At 44.5% G+C, this 23,850-nt stretch overlaps 2 protein-coding genes across 3 annotated transcripts in view; both read right to left on the bottom strand.

The window, feature by feature from the left end:
• The window catches only part of VSIG2 (V-set and immunoglobulin domain containing 2), a 29,299-nt gene extending 16,455 nt beyond the window's left edge, over positions 1-12,844 (bottom strand). The window contains exons 1-6 of one of the 2 annotated variants that reach the window (XM_078379801.1): positions 12,701-12,840; positions 10,072-10,235; positions 9,442-9,649; positions 6,409-6,567; positions 4,032-4,151; positions 459-609 (exon numbers count right to left, since the gene is read on the bottom strand). In XM_078379801.1, the coding sequence (XP_078235927.1) occupies positions 459-609; positions 4,032-4,151; positions 6,409-6,567; positions 9,442-9,649; positions 10,072-10,235; positions 12,701-12,767 (869 nt within the window). In that variant the 5' untranslated portion in view covers positions 12,768-12,840. Of the gene's footprint in view, positions 1-458; positions 610-4,031; positions 4,152-6,408; positions 6,568-9,441; positions 9,650-10,071; positions 10,236-12,700 lie in introns of both variants that reach the window. The other variant, XM_078379802.1, reaches the window with a different exon arrangement.
• Positions 12,845-20,771: 7,927 nt separating this feature from the next.
• Positions 20,772-23,850, bottom strand: part of ESAM (endothelial cell adhesion molecule) — a 79,810-nt gene continuing 76,731 nt past the window's right edge. Inside the window, exons 6-7 of the mRNA XM_072978861.2 lie at positions 22,918-23,056; positions 20,772-21,516 (exon numbers count right to left, since the gene is read on the bottom strand). Coding sequence (XP_072834962.2) covers positions 21,051-21,516; positions 22,918-23,056 — 605 coding nt within the window. The 3' untranslated portion in view covers positions 20,772-21,050. The remainder of the gene's footprint in view (positions 21,517-22,917; positions 23,057-23,850) is intronic.

Raw genomic sequence — 23,850 nt, 5'->3', positions numbered from 1 at the left:
CCAATTGCCTTATTGCTTTGCTTTACCATAGGGATTGCTCACAACAACACAGTTGCTGAAAACATGATCTCCTCACCACCACTACCACCACCTTAGTGTATAGCTTGCATCGAAGCTCAGAGGGGATAGGGGAGCTCAAGAGATTTGACAAAGGATCGGATATAACCATCAACCAAAAGGTTCAAGTGTCTCAAAATTGGAATCTTGGGCCTCCATGACAGCATTGCATTTAGAAATTAATCCTCTTTTCTCCTTTCAGGGGTTCAGTTCATCCTTAATGATTCCAGCACATCTTCAGAGATACCAGACTATCTGTCAAATTGCCACTCAACCCGTGACAAATAGTGAGCAGCTTCTAGGAAAGTAACTCCTATATTAAGTAACTGCTTGGGAACGAACCTCTATCTATATTAATTGGTTGGGCAACATGAGAAGAGCCAAGAGGCCATTTATCTCACCTTATTTCATTCCCACTGTATATGGACTGGGACTTCTTCTTTGTCTTTTGCTTTCTGTAGCGTAAGACGTAGATAATTAACGCTGCGAGCAGAAGCAGGGCTAAGAGGGTCCCAATAACGGCACCAGCAATCGCCCCCGCTTGGGAAATGCCTTTTTTGAAACATACAAAACACAGGACTTTAAGAAGACTCCAAGCTTCAAGAGGGCAATGAAAAAGGCAGAATTCTAGAAATTGTTAACATTTTGTTCAGTCAAACTATAATATGAACAAATAATACTATTCAGTAGATCATTAGATCCCGGACGTGAAAGCCTTCGCGAATACATCTGGGAGTTCTACTTACTTTACAGACATGTTGCAAATAGATGAATGTGATGCACCTGGGAGCAAGGCCTAAATTAGAAGGCTCTGTGGCTTAGCAAGTGTCCTCTTCCTGCCCGGACGCAAGATGGGAGTTTTCTTCCTGAGCAGGACCGTTGGGAAGAGGCAGGCCTAGCAACGGCTTCTCATTCAGGCCTTGCTCCCATGTACATCAAACTCGGGTATTTGTGGGATGTCCACAATATAGGTAAAACTCCCAGATCAGAAAACTATGGTACTGTGTTTGTATTCCAGAAGACTGAAAATCACTACACTATTGTCCAGATCTACACAGGCTGGATCTTCGCCTAGGACACACAGTCAGGAATCAAACTCCCAGCCAGATGCCTGATTCACGGAACTATCCAAAAGGTGTTCCCAGCCAGTTACTCCTTTTAAAATAGCTTTTTAAAAAGGAATAAGGAAAAGGAGGGCCAAACACAGTGAATCTACAGCATGGCTTAAGCAGCTCAGGTGCCGATGCATGGCTTCCTGCTACTTCCCATCCCACCGCTTGCCCTTCTGGTGGCTATTTGGGAGGCCGCTGAGCCTGGAGCCCTGGACATTGACCCTCGAATCAGCTTCTGGCTACATCCCTCTAATGGGAGCATGGCAGGGCGCGGGGAGACTGCTTTTTTAAAGGACTGGCTGCCTGAGAGATTCCTGGAATTGTAATACTATGTAATACTATGGGGATTGGAGAAAGGGGCCCCTTTTACACAGTATTCAGGATACATGTTTGAAAATGAGTGGCCTATAAAAGTAGAGCAGTTGGGATGAGCCATCTGGTGTGAAATGGTACCTTGAGCAGCTATATCGGTAGGATGTGATGGAGAGCAAATGAGAAAAGTAGTAGAAGAGGAGAAAACAGAGAGCAGCAGCAAAAATAGAAGCAGGCCCTATTTGTCATGTTGGAGGAGGTTTTTAAAATGCTGATCTCTTTATACGACGGAGATGTAAGGACAAGCACTTCCAAAAAAATTGAGGGAAGGTAGTACAGTGTAAGAAGACAGAGGGAGAGAGACGTGGAATTCTTTTCTACCAGATGTACTGAAGAATAATACAACTAAATTTGAAAAGGCTAGAGCACTGAAAGATGTGCATTTATTATGTGAGATGCCTAGGTATGAGTGATTCTGGGTTAAATCACAGCAAAAATGTGTGTTAACTGCTTTTGCAGTGTTTGCCCTCCTGTCATCCTGGTCTTTCAAGGTGCTCCACATGAGCCATAAGATTTAAAAACAAAGGTCATGCTTACCACCAGGGGACAATTTCAAAACAAAAGCAGATTAATTTGCAAGATGGAGATTTAGGCAATGTTGTGCTAAGTTAAACAGTCACTTTGCCTCTTCTTTGAAGAGACCCTTGTCCAGCAGGCCGAGGCAAAGAGGCAGTCCCGAAAGCAGCCCTTCCAATTTGTCTTTCTCCAAATAACACAATGCATTTCAACGGGGCATTTCAAGATATCTGTGATTCTTCCACTCAGCAAAAAACAATAAAAATTAAAAATCAGAGCGGGAAAAGGAAAGTATTTATTGACCGCTAGATGGCGGCATAGGCTAATGTCTGAAATAAGAGACCTTTTTTTGCATCTTCTGTGCATGGCAAAAATCGGTGGGATTTTTAAAAAATTTCCAAAGCATTCCAAATGTAGATCATGCCGTGCAAGAGAAAATGCTCTCTTTCCTTCCTATAACATACATTAGCCTGGATACTTAATTATAATTTTATTTTGGGTTGTAGAAGTTACTCATCAGACAATCTTTTGCGTTCCTGAGAACTATTCCTCAGGCAGAGAGAGTACCTGGTTTAGGCAAAAGAAGAGGAAGATGCTGAAAAGCAAGCAAGCTTTGTGATGCCCATTGTCCTTGAAGACAGACTGCTGGCAACACGAGACTGAATTTGCGGAAGAGGGTCAGAAACAGAGGATAAAGGGAGCTATTCATCAGAGCCGAAAATGTTTCTTTGTGGTACGGAGATGATTGAGCCTTTCTTTCCAGGACTGTGAAATCAGACATCCAAAGAACCCCATGTTCTGAAGACCAGTCATAAAACAAAGCAGGCTAACCCACATACTCCCAGAGATGACAGAAATTCCGGTTGTGGCCCTCAGACTCTCACCCTAGTTCAGAATTCCTCTTATGGATGTCATGGGCTACCTCTAACTTCACTTGATGTAAAGACAAAGATGCCAAAAATATGTTTATATCTTCTCCTCTCTCTATCGGCAGAAAGATGTGTTGTATAGGTCAACAAACCTACTCTTGTAGGTCTGTTGGTGGCCCTGAGAAGTCTCTTGTGTTGGGTTATAGCAGCAAAAAGAGGGCAAGATAAGGTTGTCACACCACAAAAGAGGAGATCAAAGAGCCACAGCTAAACATGTATGCCTGGTGTTTCTACTGTAGAGTAGTATACAAAGCACATCGTAAAATACTATCTTAGTATAATTCTCTCAAACAACCCTGTAGAATTTCTCATCATAAAGCACAGTCCTTTATCCACCACCTCATGGCCACCTTAAGGACTGCTGGGTGGATGACCTAAGTGGACTGCAATGCAAGAAGCACCCCTTGCTGGATTTGCTTTGCTTTTGGACAGATCCAACATAAAACTGCACAAGTCAATTATATTTGAAAAGCATTTGTTGCCAGTAAGTTTGAAATGTAATAATCAAGGCTAATTTAGCTGCTTCCAAGCCCCTCCTCTAAATTACTGTATGCTGGGTGTCATCTTCCCACGACTAGAACCACTTACAACCATCAATTTCATTGAACATCTAGGTGGTTGTAATGTGCCATCGAGTCAGAAATGACTTACAGTGGCCCTAATAGGGTTTTCAAGGTACAAAAAAAATATTAAGCAGTGGTTTTACCAGTTCCACCCCAAGTGAGTTTCCATGACAGAGCCAGGAAACTGAACCCCTATCAACGGAGTCCTAATTCATTGCTCTTTCCATTACAACAGTGGTTCCCAACCTTGGGTCCCCAGATGGACTAAAATTCCCAGAAGCCTTCAACACTAGTTGTGCTGGCCAGAATTTCTGGGAGTTGCAGTCCAAGAACATCTGGGGACCCAAGATTGGGAACCACTGCACTATACCCGGGTGCCCTTTCTAGGCAGTATCAGCTTGTTTATGCTGATGCTTAAAAGGCCACTGGGAAGGATTAAGAAGCAGAGTTCCTGGATGCATCCATCAAGATCTCATCCACACCTGTCACTTTGAGGGATAACTGGCAGCTCTGTTGTCCAAACTCGTTTGACGCCACACATTGATATGTCCCAGAGAACTCAAGGGAGATGTTGGTGAGCAGCAGGGTCCCGGTTTGGCCATCTGTGCGAAGGAAAGAGAGACAGGAAGGGGGTGAAGAAACTCACAACAGAATGCCCAGTGCTCACGTAAACCTTACATTACAGATGGGCACATAGTACAAAAATATACCACCCAATTCATTCAAAAATTCACTAATTCCTCTATTTGCATTTGTACAAATCAATGCCCCCAACAAATACAAATCAATGAATTCTTAGTGATTTTTGATTTGATGGGCTGTAGAATGATCCCCAGACACCTAGAGACACCAAAATTGCAGGGACACTTCCTCTGATTCTCCTCTACAATCTCTCCAAGTTTGGTGAAGATTGGATTTTGGATGTCTGTGTTATAGACCCACAAAGAGCCCCCCCCCGAAAACCTAGGGACTCAAAAGCACAGAGAAACTTCTCATGACTGTCATCTACAGTATCTCCCAGTTTGGTGAAGATTCGGTTTGCCCAACCCAGCTGCTAGAAGGCACTTTCCTAGGGGGACCCACTTCGTAGATGTATAACCTGGATATCTGAAACCCAAACTTCACCAAACTTGGAGTGATTGTAGAGGAGAGCCAGCAGAAGCTTCTTGGTGCTTTTGGTGTCTCTAGGTGCCTGGGGTTAACTTTTCTAGAAGGGCCTCTTGGTAGATGTATAACTCAGACATTTGACACCCAAACTTCACCAAAATTGCAGAGCTTGTAGAGGAGCATCAAGAGGAACCCTCTCTGCGAATTTGTTATCTCTACGTAGGCGCTGGTGGGGGGCATTTTATAGGGTTTTAAAGTTAAAAAATGAATTGACGAATGGATTCATGGATTCGTCAGGGAAAAAATCATAAATTTGCAATTTGTGACTCATCGGCCTTGACAAATCACGAATCAAAACGAATCACCATTTTTCTGATTCGTGCCCATTTCTACCTTATGTACTTTAGGGGAAAAAACTGAGAGTGGCTGAAATGATCAGCTTTTTGTACTGAAAATAAATATTGGAAGAGATTCACACTCTGAACACTTCAAAGTGTTGCTTGGTATCACATCTCTGTAAAACGGGAATAGGATGCATGGGGATTGCGGAGAACATGCAGTTATCTCAATAATGAATGTGTGCTTTCGAGTGATGGGGGGTTAGGATCTCATCAACTGGTCTCATAGTTTCTTTTCTCATCTTCCAGCAGGCTGTACCCGAAGAAAAGAGGTGAGGGAAGAGTGCCTTTCCAGCAGCCCTCCTGAAAGAATTCCTACTTGCACAAATAAGATACTTAGGAGTGAAAAGTGACTATAAGGTGTCTTGGCTAGCCTAGAGGAGACCCCGAGAATTTGATTTATGTAAGCGTCGCATGACCTGATAGCTCTGTTCTCAAGCTGACACTGGCAATGGGAGCTGGAATTCTACTACTGAAAAATTGCTTGCCAAAACTTGTATAAATTTATGTTGGCAAAAATGAACAGGGTAGGAGAAACATGGGGAAAAAAAGTTCTGAAGTCTTGCAGCAGCGAAAAGGCAAACAAGTTTTGTTTGACACAGGCTTTTGTGGCCATAATCTTTCATGAATCTAAAGGATCACCAAAGTATTCATGCAAAGGGAAAAAAACATAACCATTTAGGAAATTAAAAAAAGATTCTCCCGTATTTGATGCAAAAAGAAAATCCATGAATTTTCACGCAGGCTTTATAAAAACCAAGCTGGGGTGGCAACAGAATTAAACAATCCTGTTTTAGAAAAAAAAAGAATGAAGAACCAAACACAAGCAGGACTCACTAATCTGTCATTAAAGGTCCAACAGAGAGAAAATCCCCCCCCCCCCCCAATTTGGAACCAGCCAAAGCTTGGAAAAGTTACTTTTGTGGACTACAGCTCCTGGCATACCACAGCTGCTATGACTGTTTGACAGGGTTTCAGGGTGTTGTTCATTAAACAAGGATTTCTTCCAAGTTACAGTTAGAATGTAAAGTGATGGAAGAAGTAACAACACAAGATAAAAAGTGTTTGGCATCTTTTGGACTCCCTTCCTCCCTGGAGAATTCTGGCCGCTGTAGCCCAAAACCCAGATCTGCATAGCTCTAGGATCTTCCCTTTATTTGTTACTAAATATATTTATTAATTAAATTGCTAGTTTCAAAGGAGCCACAGCATTTACGTTTTCGTTACTCTTTTTGTCGCAGGTTCTGACATAGACAAATACATCTTGATGAGAATAAAAATCACATCTAGGCCTTGGCATGCCTTCTACATTTAATGTCAACTATGTCCCTAAAGAAGGCCGTCCTTGACATACTTTGCACCATGTTGGTCGTAGGAAGGGGAGTCTTGGGATCCGTCCGGGTCCAGGAGTAAATTGGGGCAGGCACACCTTCTGAAGAGTTGCAGGTCATCCTGGCTTCTGACCCCACGGGAGCAAAAGTGGTCCCTTGGCAAACCGGGGTCGAGGGGGGCACTGATGAGACAAGAAGGAGCAGTCAGACATGGGGAAAGAGATGTACACCCTGTTTGCAAAAAGCACTGTTGCAAGTCCTATGGGTGCCCTAGAAACACAATATATCGGTGCTGTGCTCACAGCAGGATTGAACATTCCATAAATCGACTCAAATCTCACTACCATTCACACTTTTAGGAAACCGCCCTGAACATGGCTTTGTGTTCAAGGTGGGAACTGGTCTAGCTCAGCAAACAAGACATGTTCCATGTCAAAAATCTGAGGCCAGAAACAAATGTTAAAGATAGCCCACAACTAGAAGAGGGAAGTTCTTTACGCATAAAAGGCTCTGAGTATCACAGCACAACCGTCTCTCACCCACAGGGTTATACAAATGACATTGCTTGAGCCCCCCTCATTGGGAGAAAAGCAGCCTACAAATGACACTAACTAAATAACTCACTCACTCACTCAATCAATCAATATCAATCAATCAATTGTTTTGTTTTATTTGGAGTTTGGTCTTCAGAGATTCTTTTGAAGTTTGTTTTAACAAACACAGAAAGACAGGCCCAATCACCCCTCTGCAACATTAGCACACCTCTAGCTCTTATCATAGGCCGTCTCCGTCTCTCATCATCCCAAATGAGATTTCATCCGCTATAGGAGTACAGTAATTCATTCAGGAGTTATGTTGAGGTGATTTTGTTATTTTGCAGAAGATGAGGGAAATTGCTGAGCGGTCCGATCCACATGGACACTTGTTTCTGGCAGAAAACAGACAGCTGGAACATTGCAGATTCTGGGATATGTGGGGTTGGGGCACAAAGCCAAGCATAGCAAAGCAAAGCCCCCTTTCCAAACTCTGCTCCAGCCTCGGATTGAAGGCCTCCATTGGGGAAGACCTGCTGTTCCTAGGAACCATTTCTACTGTTAAGATGCTTTGATTTTGTTTGGGATCAACCGAAGATCAGCTCAGATTTTGGAAAAATGTGCTGTGAATTCTTATAGTATTAATTTTATTTTTTTTGGTCCTTGTCAGCATGGATTATTGCCTATTCAATGACTGAAATCTTGAGTATTCATAACAGCAAACGAAGAGTCCCCATTGTGATTCTCAAGGCGTAGCATGCAGGTACTGTTGCACAGTTTTGAATTTTTGGTTAGACTCCTCTAGTTGCACAGCAAAAGGACAGGGATTTAAATAGCAGAATTAGCTTCAGATCCCCACAAAGTAGACCATCCTTTATTGTCTCATTAACTGACACTTTCAGTCTCAATAATTCACTCTGAGACATTTGTAAGAAAAAGAATAAACATTTCATTTACTCACAGTTGAATAGATCAAAACAGCACACTGTACAAGAAGGATGGCTTACAACAACAGGCCTCAACAAACTTACAGCCTGCTTCCAGCAGATTCCTGCAGACTACATTATAACTGCACATTCACTGCTAACTGCCAACAGACTAAAAAGGGGGGGGGCACTTAAGTATAGACATGTGCCTCTCTTTAAATTTGGAGGTGGGGAAAGGAACAATTACCGTATTTTTCTGTGTATAAGACGCTCCCATGTATAAGACGCCCCCACTTTTCTAATCCAAAATTAAGAAATCTACATGGCGCTTAGCAAGGGTGAGGGGAAAGGGATCAAAGCACTGTAGGATCGCTTTGATCCCTGCTTTTCCCTCCACTTGTTTTTGTTGTCTCCTCAGCTTGCTTCTGTGTATAAGACGACCCTCAATTTTTAGTCTAAAGATTTTAGACAAAAGTATAGTCTTATATACAGAAAAATACGGTAGTTAGTGCTGGATAGACTGATAGTAACCCCAACTAAAGGTTGAAATAATACAACAGATGCACACGTATACACCCCTCCCTTTGGCAAACCAGTAACTAGTAATTTAACACCCCCCCAGGCAATGGTTCCCCAACTGTGCACTGTGATGCTGTGGAGGGCACCAGCAAACCCACTGAGGGGCACCATGGGATCCTCTTATCCCCCCTCCCTTCTCCCGCTTCACCCAAAGTATCGTACAGCACTTCCTTCCACTTTCTCAAGTGTCCGTGCCTGGTGCAGGAAAGGAACCCTGGCCCAATCTTGCCAAAGGACTGGGTTTTCTGCCCTCTTGTTCCCAAGGGAGCCTTCCCTGCCCCCCCCCCCCAAATCCATGCAGCTTCTCCATTTAACCAGAAGGTGCTTCCCTCAAAGACATCAGGCCAAGAGTACGTTTCCATTATGCTACCTGTATATAACATAATCTCTGGTTCCATCTAGTGCTCAGTCCTGGTAATACACCTGGGGAACATGTATTTCTGGGTTGCTTTTTTAAAAGCAGTGGATAAGTGAAACTGTGGGTACTGATCCTGCAGACATGGCGGTTCTATTGTATTGGGGAGCTGCAGCCAATAAGTCAAGGGAGCCATGAGTTGAAAAAGGAGGAGGAGGAGGGAAGTCTGGCGCCAGCCTAGAAGAAGGTGTTTATGGTTTCGACAACAGCAGCAGGAATAGGGCCAGGAGGTTTTTTATTTTCCTACGATTCATCAATAGACTCTTTGCCAAATTTTAGGGCCCTTTCAATTCGTTCCCCCGGGGCAAAACCCCAGTTGCTTTGCCTAATGACAGCCCTGCTTTTTGGCCTTCTTGCTCTTATTTTGCTCCACTTGCATTTAGCAAACATTACTCGTAAGAGTAATTAAAGATTTGAAAACTTTTATGTATCTGCATGTCTCTAATAATGATTTGAAGAAAACAAAACAAAGGAAAAGCTTTGCCTAATGTGCAGCTGAAATCTACCCCTTCGATAGCTTAAGCCCACGAGATCTAGCCTTCACCTTGCCAATGACCTGGAACTGCATGTCTGTCCGAGGTTAACCCTGAAGGAAGGACTTACTTAAGACTGTGAACTGGACAAGGCCGGAGCTGGTGCCGTAGAAGTCTGGAGGATTGTTCACCTCACAGATATAGGAGCCGGCATCGGAAGTGTGTATATTGCTCAGTTGGATGGATGCATCGCCCAGCGTGGGAGGGTCATGAACGAGGTGTAGCCGTTCAGACTGAGAGCCTGGTTTGTACAGAACATTATTGGCAAAGTAGAGGATCTGCAGAGAGAGAGAGAGAGAGAGAGAGAGAGAGAGAGAGAGAGAGAGAGAGAGAGGTGTTTCAGCCAGGTTACGTTACTGGAGCTCAGATAAATAAGAGGAACTCTAAATCCAATCACGAGTCCTAATTAGGGTCAACCTGCAGCGATTTTGCAATATTAAAAACTTCCCCCACCACATACCAAGACTCCCAAAGACTTCCCAAGGACAAAAGGGATACCTGGGGAGCCTCAGAATCTGATGGGGGAAATAAGAAGTTTCCAATCTAATTACATTAAATAGATCTGTCATAGGATGATGACCACATCCAGTGTAAGTGAGCCATTGAATTCATGGGAATTCAATGGCTCAGATGAACAACCAGCCGATACTCTGATCAACTTCCTCTTGCAGATCCCACGGCTCCCTTTAAGCTCCTTCACCTGTTTCCCGCTCTCGGGAGAGGCTGATCCAGGGGCGAACCTCCACTCCAGCACAAAGTTTTTGTCCACAGAGGTTTTATAATGACAGGGCAGTTCCACGCTGCCGCCTCTGAGCTCCATCACTGGATTTGCTGGCACGGTCACCTCTACGCATGACCCAGCTCCTGTAGGGAGACAAAAAGAAGCTCACCACTTTGGCCATCCTGCGTCTTGGATTATGCCCACCTTTCTATCTTGGACATTAGCACCAAGAGTCTTCTTAATACAGTGGTGCCTCGCTTAACGAGTGCCTTGCTGAGCGATGAAATCGCTTAACGAGGCACTCTGGGCCATCGCTGGAGCATTTGCTCAGCGATGGCCCCTATGGGGTTTTTTCGCTTTGCGAAGATCGCTAAGCGATTCGCTTAGCGATCTTCGCATAACGAAGCTGGGGAGAACAGCTGATCGGCGGTTCCAAAATGGCCGCCGGAAGGTCAGCGCCGCATTTTCACGCCCTGCCCTCGCTTAACGAGGGCGCGAAAATGGCGGCGCTATGAAGAAACATCGCTGAACGGTGAGTTTTCAAGCCATAGGAACGCATTGAACAAAGTTCAATGCGTTTCTATGGCTTTTTTTATTCCGTTTAGCGATGTTTCGCTACAGCGAAGGTTAATCCGGAACGGATTAACCTCGCTATGCGAGGCACCACTGTACAGCACAAGGTGGGCATGTTTCCTGTTTCACAGGGGGCAGCCCTCTATGGGGAAGACAGTCCTGCCAAAGTCTAGGTTAAAGCTCCCTCCCTCATGAAAAACATGCGCAAGGCCCTGAAGCTGCCCACACGCAGTCGCTATGTTGATTTATGAAAATTTTTCTTTCCAGCCCATATCTGAAGATAAAAGGGTTTAGTGCAGAGAACAGAAGACCATAAAGCAACTGAAAATTATATACTATAACCCTGTTTAAAACAATTAAAGAAGAAGAAGAAAAAATACACACAGAAATCACAACTGAAGAGGTGAACACCCATCTGTGGCCCCTGAGCCTAAACCTTGGGGTGATGAGCCAGTTTTTAACTTAGCATCAAAACAAAGCCAACATCTAGTTAGTACCTGAACAGCAGAACGGGTTGGCACCGGGGTTACCTGCTCATAACTTGCTGCAAATTTAATGCAATTCAATACCCTCTTTTTTCCTCTGTGCCATTTCATCTTTTAAATAGAGCCATTCATGGCTGTAGCTTTTAAGCCCTGAATTTACTGTTCATGCCAGTGACCTTACTCCTCTGCTCTTCCTTACAGATCCTTTCCTCATGGGTAAACCTACGTAGTTTTAGAAAACTACTCATCAGTATGATTATCCCAATATTATTCACTCTCTGCAATATTTTACTAATGGAGGCAGGTACTTCCTGTTCTTCAGCTTGGTCTTGTGGTTTCAGTGCCATCTCTCCACCCTATGCACATCAGAACCCGTGAACACAACTGCTGTTCACTTTTGACAGCAAACTAAGCAACTTTAGACTGCACAACATCACAGTGGATTAAGTGGCAGGCATTATAAATGAAGAGGAGAAGGGGACGACAGAGGACGAGAAGGCTGTACAGCATCATCGAAGCGACCAACATGAATTTGACCCAACTCTGGGAGGCAGTGGAAGACAGGAGGGCCTGGCGTGCTCTGGTCCATGGGGTCATGAAGAGTGGGACACAACTTAACGACTAAAGAACAACAACAATTATAAATCAGGTGTGAGGAACAGGAAGTCCGAGCATCACTGGACTTCAGCTCCCATCAGTTCTGGCTAGTATAGCCAGTGCTGAGGGATGCTGGCAGTTGTTGTCCAAAAGCATTTGAAAGGCCAGACCTCCCCCACCCCGGCCCCACAGGAGATGAGACACAAAGCTATTCAGCAACAGTTCCCGTCTGGATGTTGGTTCGAATATCTTGAGCCTTTTGGAGGAAGCTAGAATTGTCACGTCCATGAAGCCTGAGAGAGTTTGCTGCAAATCAGGATTTACCCCCCCCCCCAAGTTTTGGAACAACGACTCGAAAATATAAAGAGCCAATTCAGTCTTGTTGCCCCAGTTGAAACTTCTACAGGTGGAAGATCACAGGGCTCCTTTGATCCTTGCCTTCTTTGATACGAGCTCTCAATTGTTTGGCTGGAAAGCTATGGCTAAACACATAGCCACTTCATTACCTGTTTGTGTATTTTGTTGCATAAAATAGTTATATTAATTTGACACATATTTCAAAATTGTATTTGACCATTGCCCTGGGATTGCAAAGGTGAGGAGATGCATACTCTGGCCCCACCAACCAAGGGTTATAGAGAGGTTGTGTCTCTTTCTTCCTAGAAAAGCATCACAGTAAGGGGGGAAACCAGCCTGGCCGACTCCTGAGCCACAGAAAGAAAGCTGTTCGGATACTTGCTTTCTTCTACCACCCCCATACCGTTTTCCTTTTGTGTTGTGTCTATCCAGGTCTAGGTCTGTCTGATCAATCAGTATAGAGCTTATTCCACAGTACAACTGTGTTTGTCTCTTGCTTGCAGTTTTCTAGAGATCTTCGAAAACATTAGGCATTGCATGATCGTAGCTATTATTTAATACGGACAATCCTATATTGGCAAATTTCAAGTACTCACCCAAGAACGTAATGAAAAACAGCCAAGAGGAACACAAAGGGGATGGGAAGGCAACATTCGGGCCCATTTCTCCAAAGGGAGACCGCACTTCTTTTCCCGAGAGAGCTGAAACCCAACCCGAAACTGAGCAACACAATTCTTTATCTCGTATGTGAACCGCAAGCAAACAGTGCAGGCAAAGCTCTGAATCACAACTTAGCAAAAGGCCTCCTTTGATATGCGAGGGTAACCATAGCCAGCCATTTCCAACTTACATGCTGGTGCCTGGGGGGGGGGTCCATTCACACAATCGAATTTTTTTGTGTGGTGCTTATCCTTTACTAAAAAAATTTCCTTGCTTTTCCTACACTGGATGAAGGAAACTGGGAGCCCTGGTCCAAAAGAGTAATTTCGCCCAGCTTTGAACAAAGAGGTCTTGTTGTAATTCACTGGATAGTTCAGTGGTTTAAGTCTCTGGAGCCAGAGGTTGGGTGTTCGATTCCCCCACTGGGCCTCCCGGACAGGGGCAGGTCTTGAAGATCCATCGGGTCCCTTCCAACTCTGCCGTTCTAGGATTAAATTGTTCTTGGTCCATCCTGGCGAAACTCCAGTTCCATGAGGCTGTCTCTGTGTTTTGACGAGTGACAGTTCGACAAGTAACCAGGATAAAAAGGCAAGGCTGAGGTTTTACTAGATATGTATGTGAGAGAAAGAATGTGTGCTTCTGTTTGGGAGAGTGCAAGTCTGAAACAAGGTAGTGGTGGTGATGGGGAGACAGTTTAGTAATTTCATTCATTCATTCATTCATTCATTCATTCATTCATTCATTCATTCATTCAGTCTCTCTCTCTCTCTCTTTCAGAGCATTGCACAATTTAAAATTATGGATGTATGTGAAATACAGGTAAAATTTGAAACAAATCAAAATGTTAAATTAATTAGACTATTTTGAACTATGTCAATAGCATGATCTCAGTCAATGGCTAGATCTTTTGTACACTTGGTGGGGCATAAACTGGTTAAATCTGGGGGGAACTAGTTGTTATCAGAAACCAGCTACATACACCGGTGGACATGTGCTTGTGGGCATCATTAATCTTTCTCCCCAGAGCAGCTTTGCAGCATTCAGAATCTTTTTGTGGTGTTATTTAAGGGAGAGAGTGTGCACATTTGTTTAAATACCCACAGTGCCCCAGCTCCACCTGGTGTGGATCAGAAGGGTTAATACAGGAGAGTGGGTAGCAGATTCTGTCCTGGTCAGGCATCCGTTTCAATGAGTCCATCTTCAAAGGGATTCAATGTTTTCAACGAAAGTGTGGTAGCAAGGCTGCCATTCCAGTCCAGATCCGGGGCTCATTACTGCCAGCGGTGTTCTTTCAGTGCATATACAGAGAGAGAGAGAGAGAGAGAGAGAAATGTTCATTACGACACATTCCTTATAGGCAAAGCAGATGGAAGGTATGTCCTATTGGCTGAAAAACATGGAGTCAAGTATCCTGTCAAGCTCTCACTTGGCAGAATGTCCCACTAGCCTGGCAATGCAGGATCGTACCATGTCCGTGGCTATTGCTGTTGTGCAATTGATGACCGCCATGAAAAACACTCACCCTCTGCTTATGGGAACACTTGGTAGGGGTTCTGGCTCGGTAGGAGAGTCCTCTGTGTGTCCATGTTTTTAAAAGAATATTTATATGCCTCCAACTATGCCTTACTTTAATATATCAGACAAAATCAAAAGAAAAATAAAAAAATAAAAAAGGCAAAAATGTTGTGGCACCTTAAAGACTAACTGCTATATTTTAATGTAAGCTTTTAATGTAAGCTTTAATTCTTCAACATCTTTAAAGGTCTAGGCCAACGATGGCGAACCTATGACATGCGTGCCACAGCAGGCACACAGGGATCCTTCTGCGGGCACACGAGTCATAAGTCACTGGATCACTACTTCCCCCTCCCCCGCAGCCAAATCTGAAGAGGCGGCTTCTGCTGCGGTGCTGGCACTTCGACAGGCGGCGGGCCAGGATCCGGAGCAGCTGGCGCTGGCGGCAGATCCAAAATGGGGTCTCGAGGCACCTTTGTGCCTGGGATTCCCTCTTCTGCCTCCACTTCCTGTTCCACCACCACCACTTCTGGTGCTGCCACTGCCACCCGCTGCCCGCTGGGTCTTTTGTTTGTTTGTTTGTTTTCAGTTTGGGCTCTGGGCCCAAAAAGGTTCACCGTCACTGGTCTAGGCTTTTTGCACATTGCAGGCTTAAATCTTCTTTGACCCTCTCCCGTGGGCTTGAAATGAATATTTGAGTCAGGCTAGTCCAGCAGAGCAGTGGGACGTGGTGCCGCTGCGGGCTAAACCGCAGAAGCCTGTGCTGCAGGGTCAGAAGACCAAGCAGTTGTAAGATCGAATCCACGCGACGGAGTGAGCGCCCGTCGCTTGTCCCAGCTCCCGCCAACCTAGCGGTTCGAAAGCATGCAAATGCAAGTAGATCAATAGGGACCACCTCGGTGGGAAGGTAACAGCGTTCCGTGTCTAAGTCACACTGGCCATGTGACCACGGAAGACTGTCTTCGGACAAACGCTGGCTCTATGGCTTGGAAACGGGGATGAGCACCGCCCCCTAGAGTCGAACACGGCTGGACAAAAAATTGTCAAGGGGAACCTTTACCTTTACCTAGTCCAGCAGAGCAGTGAGAAAAAGACATTTGTAATGCAGACGAGCATTATCATCTAACCTAGGTTTTTAGATTTATTTTACTAACAAATTTAAACAAAGCGAGGCAAAAACCAAACTTTTTTTAAAAAAAAACCTGCTTTAAGACTCGTGTTGGCAAACAGCTTCATGTTAAACTGATACATCCATTCGTTTCAGCCCACCTTTGGGCAAATGACTCCTCAGATCGCTCAGATACACTTAAGTTCCAGAGTGGTTGTGTGGTTAAAACCTCTCAGTCCTTTTAAAAAACAATACAGACTATTCCATGTCCTCCCTCTGCAAAGGAAATAAAATTCACTCGGGGGAATTAATCATTAACCAAGCTCTCAAAAACAAACCTCACCTCTGTTATCCCCACCAGAGCTAACAGCGTTCTCCAGATAAGCTTACCACAAGGCAGGGAACACCCAGGCTAAACAGTTCTCATGTGTTTTACAAATCGGGTGGGTGGGATCCAGTTTCAGTTATACTCCAATCCCACAGTCCTCAAGTTGGCGTCCTGGGAGCCGTAGAAAAGATTGATTGATTGATTGATTGATTGATTGATTGATTGATTGATTGATTTTATTTATTTATTTATTTATTTATTTATTTATTTATTTATTTATTTTATTTTATTTTATTTTATTTTATTTTATTTTATTTATATTCCGCCTATCTAGTCCCTCAGGACCACTCTAGGCGGCTTACAACCAATATGTAACAATATAATTAAAACAATTTTAAATAAGGGAAATACGTTAAGACAGAATGGGGGAAACACAAGGAGAGAAGAAAAGGGAAGATCAGGATTTAGCTGAGGGGAAGGCCTGCCGAAATATCAGTGTTTTTAGTTGTTTTTTGAAAATACCCAGCGAGGGAGCCGCGCGAATGTCAGGGGGAAGGTTGTTCCAGAGGTGAGGAGCCACCGCTGAGAAGGCCCGATTTCTTGTCTTTTCTTTCCGGGCCTCCCACAGATCTCAATGACTAGATTTTCCCTTCTAACATTGGGGACAAAGCGACTTCATCGGAGTATGAGGTCTAAGCTCAGATCATCCCCTCTTTTCTTTCTTTTCTTTGTCAGGGCAGAGCCAAGAGAGGGAGAAAAATGGAACAGGGCATTGTAGCCTTTGGTACAGGATGAATGAAGTCAAGAAACAGGTGAGAAGCATTTGCCCTGCTAGTCCCGCTCCCCCTTCAGATTCCCCAAAGTCTCACTCAGCAAGGCTAATGGGAAAGGACTAGCCCCAAACATCTGGAAGGCCAAAAGCTTCCTTCCCCCTGAGCTATGACACATGCCTTTGTTCTCCCCCCTTACTTTAAAGAAAATGAATTGGAGTGAGATTCACTAAAGTGCAGACTTATCTCTATCTTTACTTCTCCAGTGTAAAGACAGTCCTTCTTTTTACCTAGCACCAGCTGGGTTGGGCCTCTGGTTCCCTCTCCTAAACTCAAAAGAGGAACCAGAACCAGAATCTAGTGATCCGTTTTTCCCACTGGCGATTGCTCTCCCTATGGTACCAATGTTCAAAATGCTTTCTGATCTTTCCTCATCCTGAGGTCACTCAAGGAACAAACAGCCTGGGGAGTAGAGTCCCTGAGGGTGGGAGTGGGCCCTCGGCCAACAGGTGGGCCTTGGCAGGGGCCTGGGGATGCCCATGCCTGACACCTTTCTGCCAATACAGGTAAACATATGATAGACCTCTGAAGATCGACCACCTCCAATATCACTCTGCCCCCTACACGGTGATAACCGATCACAGCCCATCTCTGTGTGCCGTGCTTTCGGATTCCAGTCCTAAAAGAAGCAGCGTCTTTGGAGAAATGGCAACATGATCTTCTCTTAACATATTTTCTCAGCAACATCTTTCCTTCCTGCTGGAGACAAGAGAAAGTTGCTTGTGGATGACCATTTTTGGTGGGCTTTCATTGCCTCCATCCCTTTTCTGAAGGTCTCTTGGTATTCAAAAGTTGAACATTGCGGGATGGGGTGGCATCAGCATATCAGATAGCTGTGATAGCCAACGTGTGGCCCTCCAGATGTTTTGGTACTACAGTTCCCATTAGCCCTACCCAACACAGCCAATCTTCAAGACAACCATCTGTCAGATCTGTTTTGACTTGGATTCCTACATGGAGTTGGACTCACTGGCCTTATAAGCCCCTTCCAATTCAGTTATTCTATTATTCTGTGAGATGTTATGGGAGCTGTGATCCATCAGCCTCTGGAGGACCACACGCTCCTCAGCCCTGAATCAATTTTGTTTTCTTTTATGCAATCTACATTTTTTAAAGAATGCTGCTCCCCCTCCCATGTGCACACCCTGTACTTTAATGTGGTTTGATATTTCATTCTAAAGCAGGATTGCCACCATGGCAGCTTTCAATTCCTAACAGTTCAAGGCCAATACTGGGGGGTTCTTGTGATGCTGCAACAGAGGGCCTTTGTGATGTCATGGAGTGGACCTGGGGACCATTTAGCATTACATATGCTGGACTTGGGTGCAAGGACCATGGGGTGTAACAAATGCAAAAAAATTGCGTGTTTGTGCATTTCTCTCTTTTTAAAAAAAACATGCTGTGTGTCCAATACATACGCAAACAACTTTGTGCTTAACCAGTAAGTCCAGGTGCCAGCTGGCCATAGGTGGAGAGACAAACTTTGGAAACAAAAACTCCATGCAATGCAAATTTTCCTACCAGCCGGAGGACTGAGGAAGCATAGCAATTTCCTGAGACTTCAGCCAGCACTCTGAGATCTGGGTATCCTATTTCAAAGTGCTTTAAAAACTTTTGTGATCCATTGTGAACTTCAATCTGATAGGGAAAAGCGGTAACATTGTTTTAAATCAAGAATGCATGCCAATTCAGGGCACAAGAGCTTTCAGGCAACCCCCACCCCCCCCCCATGCAGACAGTCAGAAGAAAAACACACTAACCCCGATATTTTAAATATAAAAACAAATACTTTTTAATGACCCTTTATGAAAAATAATACATTTCGAAACTGTACATTAAAAAAGTTTCAGTGTCTTCCTACCTTCTCACACAACATAAGGATCTCACAGCCATTTTAAAAGAAAAAATAAAATAAAAGGAGCCAGCGTAAAGACGGTTAGAGAGTTCTAGTCCAGATTCACAGACTGTTAATATTTATAGGTATAAATTATGTACTATATCTATACTTATAAAAAGAGCCGAAAGATTGAAAGTTACCCATTGAATAAATGTAGCAATTGCACAATATGCTTTACGATGCTGAAGGCGGCACCTTTCCAGGTGCCCTTTCTAGGACAGTCTGATGAAAAGGTGGCTCTATGGTGTTACATACGGGTTAGCTGCACACGCTGGGGAAACATCTTATAGAAAATGCCAACATTCTGTTAGATACCCGGGTTGTGAAATCAGGTCTTAATTCCAGGATTTAGGAGCGCTGATGGGGTGAAGTTCCTATGAAAACCTCTGTGGGGCAGGAGATACCCATCAGTGTCTCAGCTTCAAAACAATAGGCATAAATAAAGATTTCACTCCAGTTGTACGTTATTGTGATCTCTTTTTTAATCTGTTTTTTTTAAACTATTATTATTTGACAACTGTATTTCTTTGACTCTGGTTACCACTTGGTGCTGTCCAGAGTGCCATCTGAACCTGAAGCTTAGTCTAACTTCCAGGCCAAGCAGAGGTTCTAGATGGTTGGGCTAGCCTTGGTTTCAGACAAGCAGGTGTTCTGAAAGTCTAACCTAGCCTCGGTCTGAAACCAACCAAGACTTCTTGAGGGCACAGCTAGCTTAGGCTAGACAAGATACCAGAAAAAGCAGTGTTTTAATGTAAGTTCCAGACCAAGCAGAAGTTCCTAAAGGTTAGTCTAGTCTAGAACCTAGACTGGGTTCTATATGAAGTTGGTGTTTAGTCATGCCCGACTCTTCGTGACCCCACAGACCAGAGCACACCAGGCCCTCCTGTCTTCCACTACCTCCCGGAGTTGGGTCAAATTCATGTTGGTTGCTTCAATGACACTGTCCAACCATCTCATCCTCAGTCGTCCCCTTCTCCTCTTGCCTTCACAGTTTCTATATGAAGTAGGGGTTCTTAAAGGCTAGAATAAACCAGCCTAGCCTTCAGGAGCCCCTGCATGGTCTAAAAATCCCATCTTGCTGCAACCACTTGGTGCAACGGCTTGTACATACAGTCAGAAATATATCGGGTGCCCTGAACTGCAAACCTGCATGTGGTAACAGTAGAAGGAATGGCACTGGAATTGATTCTTTCCATATGACTGTGCCAATGTATGGGGTGCGCATTTTTCAGATATATACTTGTGTGAAATCTTGGCATGGAGAACCATTGAGGGTGTTTTGGGTTTGGCCTTGAGAACCAGGATCTTCTAACCTAGATTTCCAAAGCAAGGTATTGCTTTTCTTCATTTAGCATTCCATAAACTGGACTTAGGTGTGTAGGAGTCAGATTTGGTTACTCTAAAACCCAAAGTCCTGGGAGTCCCTGAACGATCATCAACCCTTCCGTTGAATTTCACTAGTGGTTGCCATTGGAAACTTGTTTCCCAACACCACATAGGAAGAAATTCAGCACCTTTATCTTGCTTTGGGTTTGTGAGATTGCTTTGTCCCTACGCGCTATCTAGCTTCTTCTCCCAAGCAGTAAGTTCAACAGAAGCTATTCTGCAGAAGGTCTGGTCCAAGGACGCAGTTATTCTGTGTCACAATAATCCCAGTTTTGCAGGAAGAATAAGCTGAGTGACTTATGCAAGTTAAACTAATATGCATACAGTATTTTTCTTTTCCATGCCAAATCCATTTTGCTTCTGCCAGTTTTCACCCATCTTTGTGGAAAGAGCCAACAAATGAAAAAAGAGAGAGAGAGAAAGAAAGGAAAAATTGGTGGGGGGATGCAAGAGAGAATTGAGGGCTGGCAGAAAGAGAGATGGATCTATACATGGCCCTGAACAGACAACTCCCAACACGAAAATTTACACAACTTTCAGTTGAGACTCTTTTTCCCCTTAAAACCAAGAGCCAAGATTCCGCATCTTTTCTGCACTTCACTGGCTCATGGAAGTCACAAGGCTCTGACTCTGACCCAAACTGCAATCACGCTATGTCTTCTATCCCTGAAACATCTACAATTCTTCTGTTCTTTGGGTCCAGGAAAAATGATGGCAATAGTTTATCTCGGCCAGCATACTTTGGATTTAAACCCCACCCCACCCTGGCGCTCTCTTCGAAGCCAAGATACGCAATCCCAGCCTGGAGTCTTCTACTACAAGACACAATGTAAAGGAAGGGAACGAAGAATACTCTTTTAAAAAAAGAAAGAAAGATCCATTTGCGTTTCTTTCACGAAACGGTCTCTGCACTCAAATAATCTCTGCGAAGGTCCGGATGGGATTTGTGCACCAAGAAGAGTTGCAAGCTCTTAAAGAAACTGATTGAATTACAGAGTGCCCACCTCTCAAGATTCAGTTCTGTCCCACTGATGGCAACAACGTGAAATGGTTCCTTTGTGGGATGCATGCACAAAAACCTTCCCATGGGCACTCTGAAGGCAGCAGGTAGGCAAACAGGCAGGCAGGCAGCGCACAGCAAGCAGCTCCACTCTCCCGGCTTTGCTCGGGATTTGGTGGAGCCACTTGCCACACAGAGACAACGACGGGAGTCGCCGCCAATTCACACCAAGGATCCGGCTTGGCTCTGGGCAGGCACCATGACGGGCACCGCTCCCATTCGGTTTAGCGTAGAGGAGGTCAGTCCCTGGGGAGCAGCGGACTCTTGCTGTCGGGGAGCCTGGGGCTGAGCCCTGTTTGTCCTCTGGAGAGTGTTCCGATGGGACGGCATGTTGGCATGGTGGCAATGGACCCCGTTGGCCATTGGCGGGAAGTACAGGGGCAAGGATTGGCTGGAAAGGCTGGGCGTCGGCGTGAGGGTCCCGCTCCTGGGGTTGTTGAAAGGGGGCTTAAAGCCCACCGTGCTGCCCGTGGCGGTCGTGATGGAGGCGGTGTCCGAGGCAGGCTTGGATGCGTAGAATTTGTGATCCCGGGTGGTGTTCATGGACGACAAGGTGCCGTTTTTGGAAACTGCGTCAGAACCGGGACTCTTGGCCCAGGAAAGCGTTTTTGGAGCGACGGCGTCTTCCCTGCGAAAATGTGGGAGAATTAGATGGGAAGCAAGAGGAACATCTGGATTGATCAATCAGTGCAAATCCAATCCATATTGCTTTCTTTTTTTAATCACATCTGCATCACTGCACCCTATGTCTGGTCGTTATGGTAGTCAGCACTGCTTTCCTCCTTCCTCCCAGAAGCAGGCCATGAGGTTGAGGAGCTGCTGTGTCCTCATATTTTGGCCCAAATGGAACGTCTTCCTCTCCTACCTCAAACATGTGCAGTGGTACCTTGACTTACAAAATTAATCTGTATTGGAATGGTGTTCGTACATCGAAAAGTTCGTTAAGTCGAGGCAAAATTTCCCTTAGGAATGCATTGAAAATCATTTAATCCGGTCAGGCTGTTTTTCGTTTGCATGTCGAGGCGCTGTTCATAAGTAGAGGCATTAGTTCCCATAGGAACTAATGCAAAGCTGATTAATCCGTACTCTACCACTAGGGGGTGAATTTTTTAAAAGTTTTTCTTCTTTTGACCTCAGATGAACTTAAGTCAAGGCTCAGTTCACAAGTCAAAGCAACATTTTGCGAACGGAGCCGTTTGTAACTCAAAACGTTCGCAAGTGTAGACATTCGTAAGTCAAGGTACCACTGGTTTTAGAAAAGAATATCAATGCAAGAGCAGGTGATACCTTCTTTATTAAACCACTAAAAAATAAAATAAATCAAACAACAGACAGGTCGCTTTCAATGACAATTCATATTCCTCAGGCTGTGTACCAAGATCATGTGGGCAGTTCAGAAAATGGAATAATTTTATTGGAGTTTCAAAGTCTCATGACCCTTTTCGATGGCCAGAGGAGCTTCTTTAGAGGGACACAGTCTGCAAAAGGCTCCCTCCATAAGCCTTGTGCAGACTGCATCTATAAGGATCTAAGAAACTAAATGGGCTTCAGCAATGGCCATGAGACTTTGGAACTTCAATAAAAGCATATGATTTTCAGAACTACTCCAAAGAGCTTGGTGCACAGCCTGAAGAAGATGATTTATCATCAAAAGCAAACTGACATTTGATTTTTAAGTGATCTAATAAAAGTAGCACCTGCTCCTGCATTTGTATTGTTTTGGAGACCCCGTGGCCCTAGTTTTAGAAAGACACTTCTCACATATCCTGGAACATTCATTATTTCTTTACACTTGTAAGTGCTGAGCATTGGCTCAAACCAAGCCATAAAGATGGAGCATCACTGTTAATTTTGAAAGGGCCAAATACGAATGTTGATTCACACAACCTATGGCACTCCAGATGTGGTTGGATTTGTTCATCATTGCCCATGTTGGCTGGATCCAATTAGGGCCAACATCTGGAGGGCCACAAAGTTCTTTACCCCGCCTTCCAATTGCCAGATGTTGATATTGAATCAAGGTTCTCACTTGATCTCATTGGCCATTTCCTCTTGGGCCTCTTTCTTCCTCCTTCTGTAAGCCAACATCTGGAGTGGAAACAAGACGATCAGACAGAGGCCAATTAGTGTTCCTGCCACCGCACCAGCTACCACTGCTGCATTGATGGCTGCAAAGGGAGACACAGCAGAAGAGAGAGAGAAAATGATTGGTAGGTATGAAAAAAACCTCCAATGACTAGAACCAGTACATATATGAGATTCAAATCTGGAAGACTGGAATCAGTTGTGGGGAACAACTTAAGGTGAGTGTTCTCAATATCTGGCTGTTGTCTATGCGGGCTGCTTCTCCTGGAGTCGAAGACCAAAAGATATGGACAGCCAAGGAATGAGGACCAATGATTGAAAGGACTCAAGTTTTTCTCTTCAGAAACAGCTACATCCAAGATCTCCCCTCAGAAGCTGCCCCTCTGCCTGTAACTGCCTGCTCAGTACATCCACTAAGCTTCCTAGGAATGTAAAAAGTTGTGTGGTACCTGGTGATTTTAGTGATTTTAGATATGTTGATTCCTTTGGCTATAAAATGCCCCCCAAGGTTCCCGGAGACACCAAAATCACAAAGAAGCTTCCCCTGACTCTTTTCTACAATCCTTCCAAGTTAGGTGAAGATTGGGTTTCCCCAAGCTAGTTGCTAAAGGGCATTTTCCTGGTGGGGGAGACCGACTTTGTGGGTGAAACTCAATCTTTAGGAGAAAGCTGCTCCGTCATTTTTATGTCTCTAGGTGCCTAGGAGGAACGTTCCTGGGGGAGGGGGACTCTTTGTGGGTGTATAACTTGGACATCTCAAAACTCTCAATGTTCACCAAACATGGAATGATTGGAGAGGAGACATAGAGGGAGATTCCCTGACCTTTTGGTGTCTCTAGGAGCTGGGGGGGGTGTTTTATAGGGGTTTGAAGTAAAA

The sequence above is a fragment of the Pogona vitticeps genome, chromosome 8, assembly GCF_051106095.1.
Source record: "Pogona vitticeps strain Pit_001003342236 chromosome 8, PviZW2.1, whole genome shotgun sequence".
In the NCBI taxonomy this organism is placed as follows: Eukaryota; Metazoa; Chordata; class Lepidosauria; order Squamata; family Agamidae; genus Pogona; species Pogona vitticeps.
The sequence above is the reverse complement of the archived record's forward strand: the minus strand, read 5'-3'. Positions and strand labels throughout refer to the sequence as shown.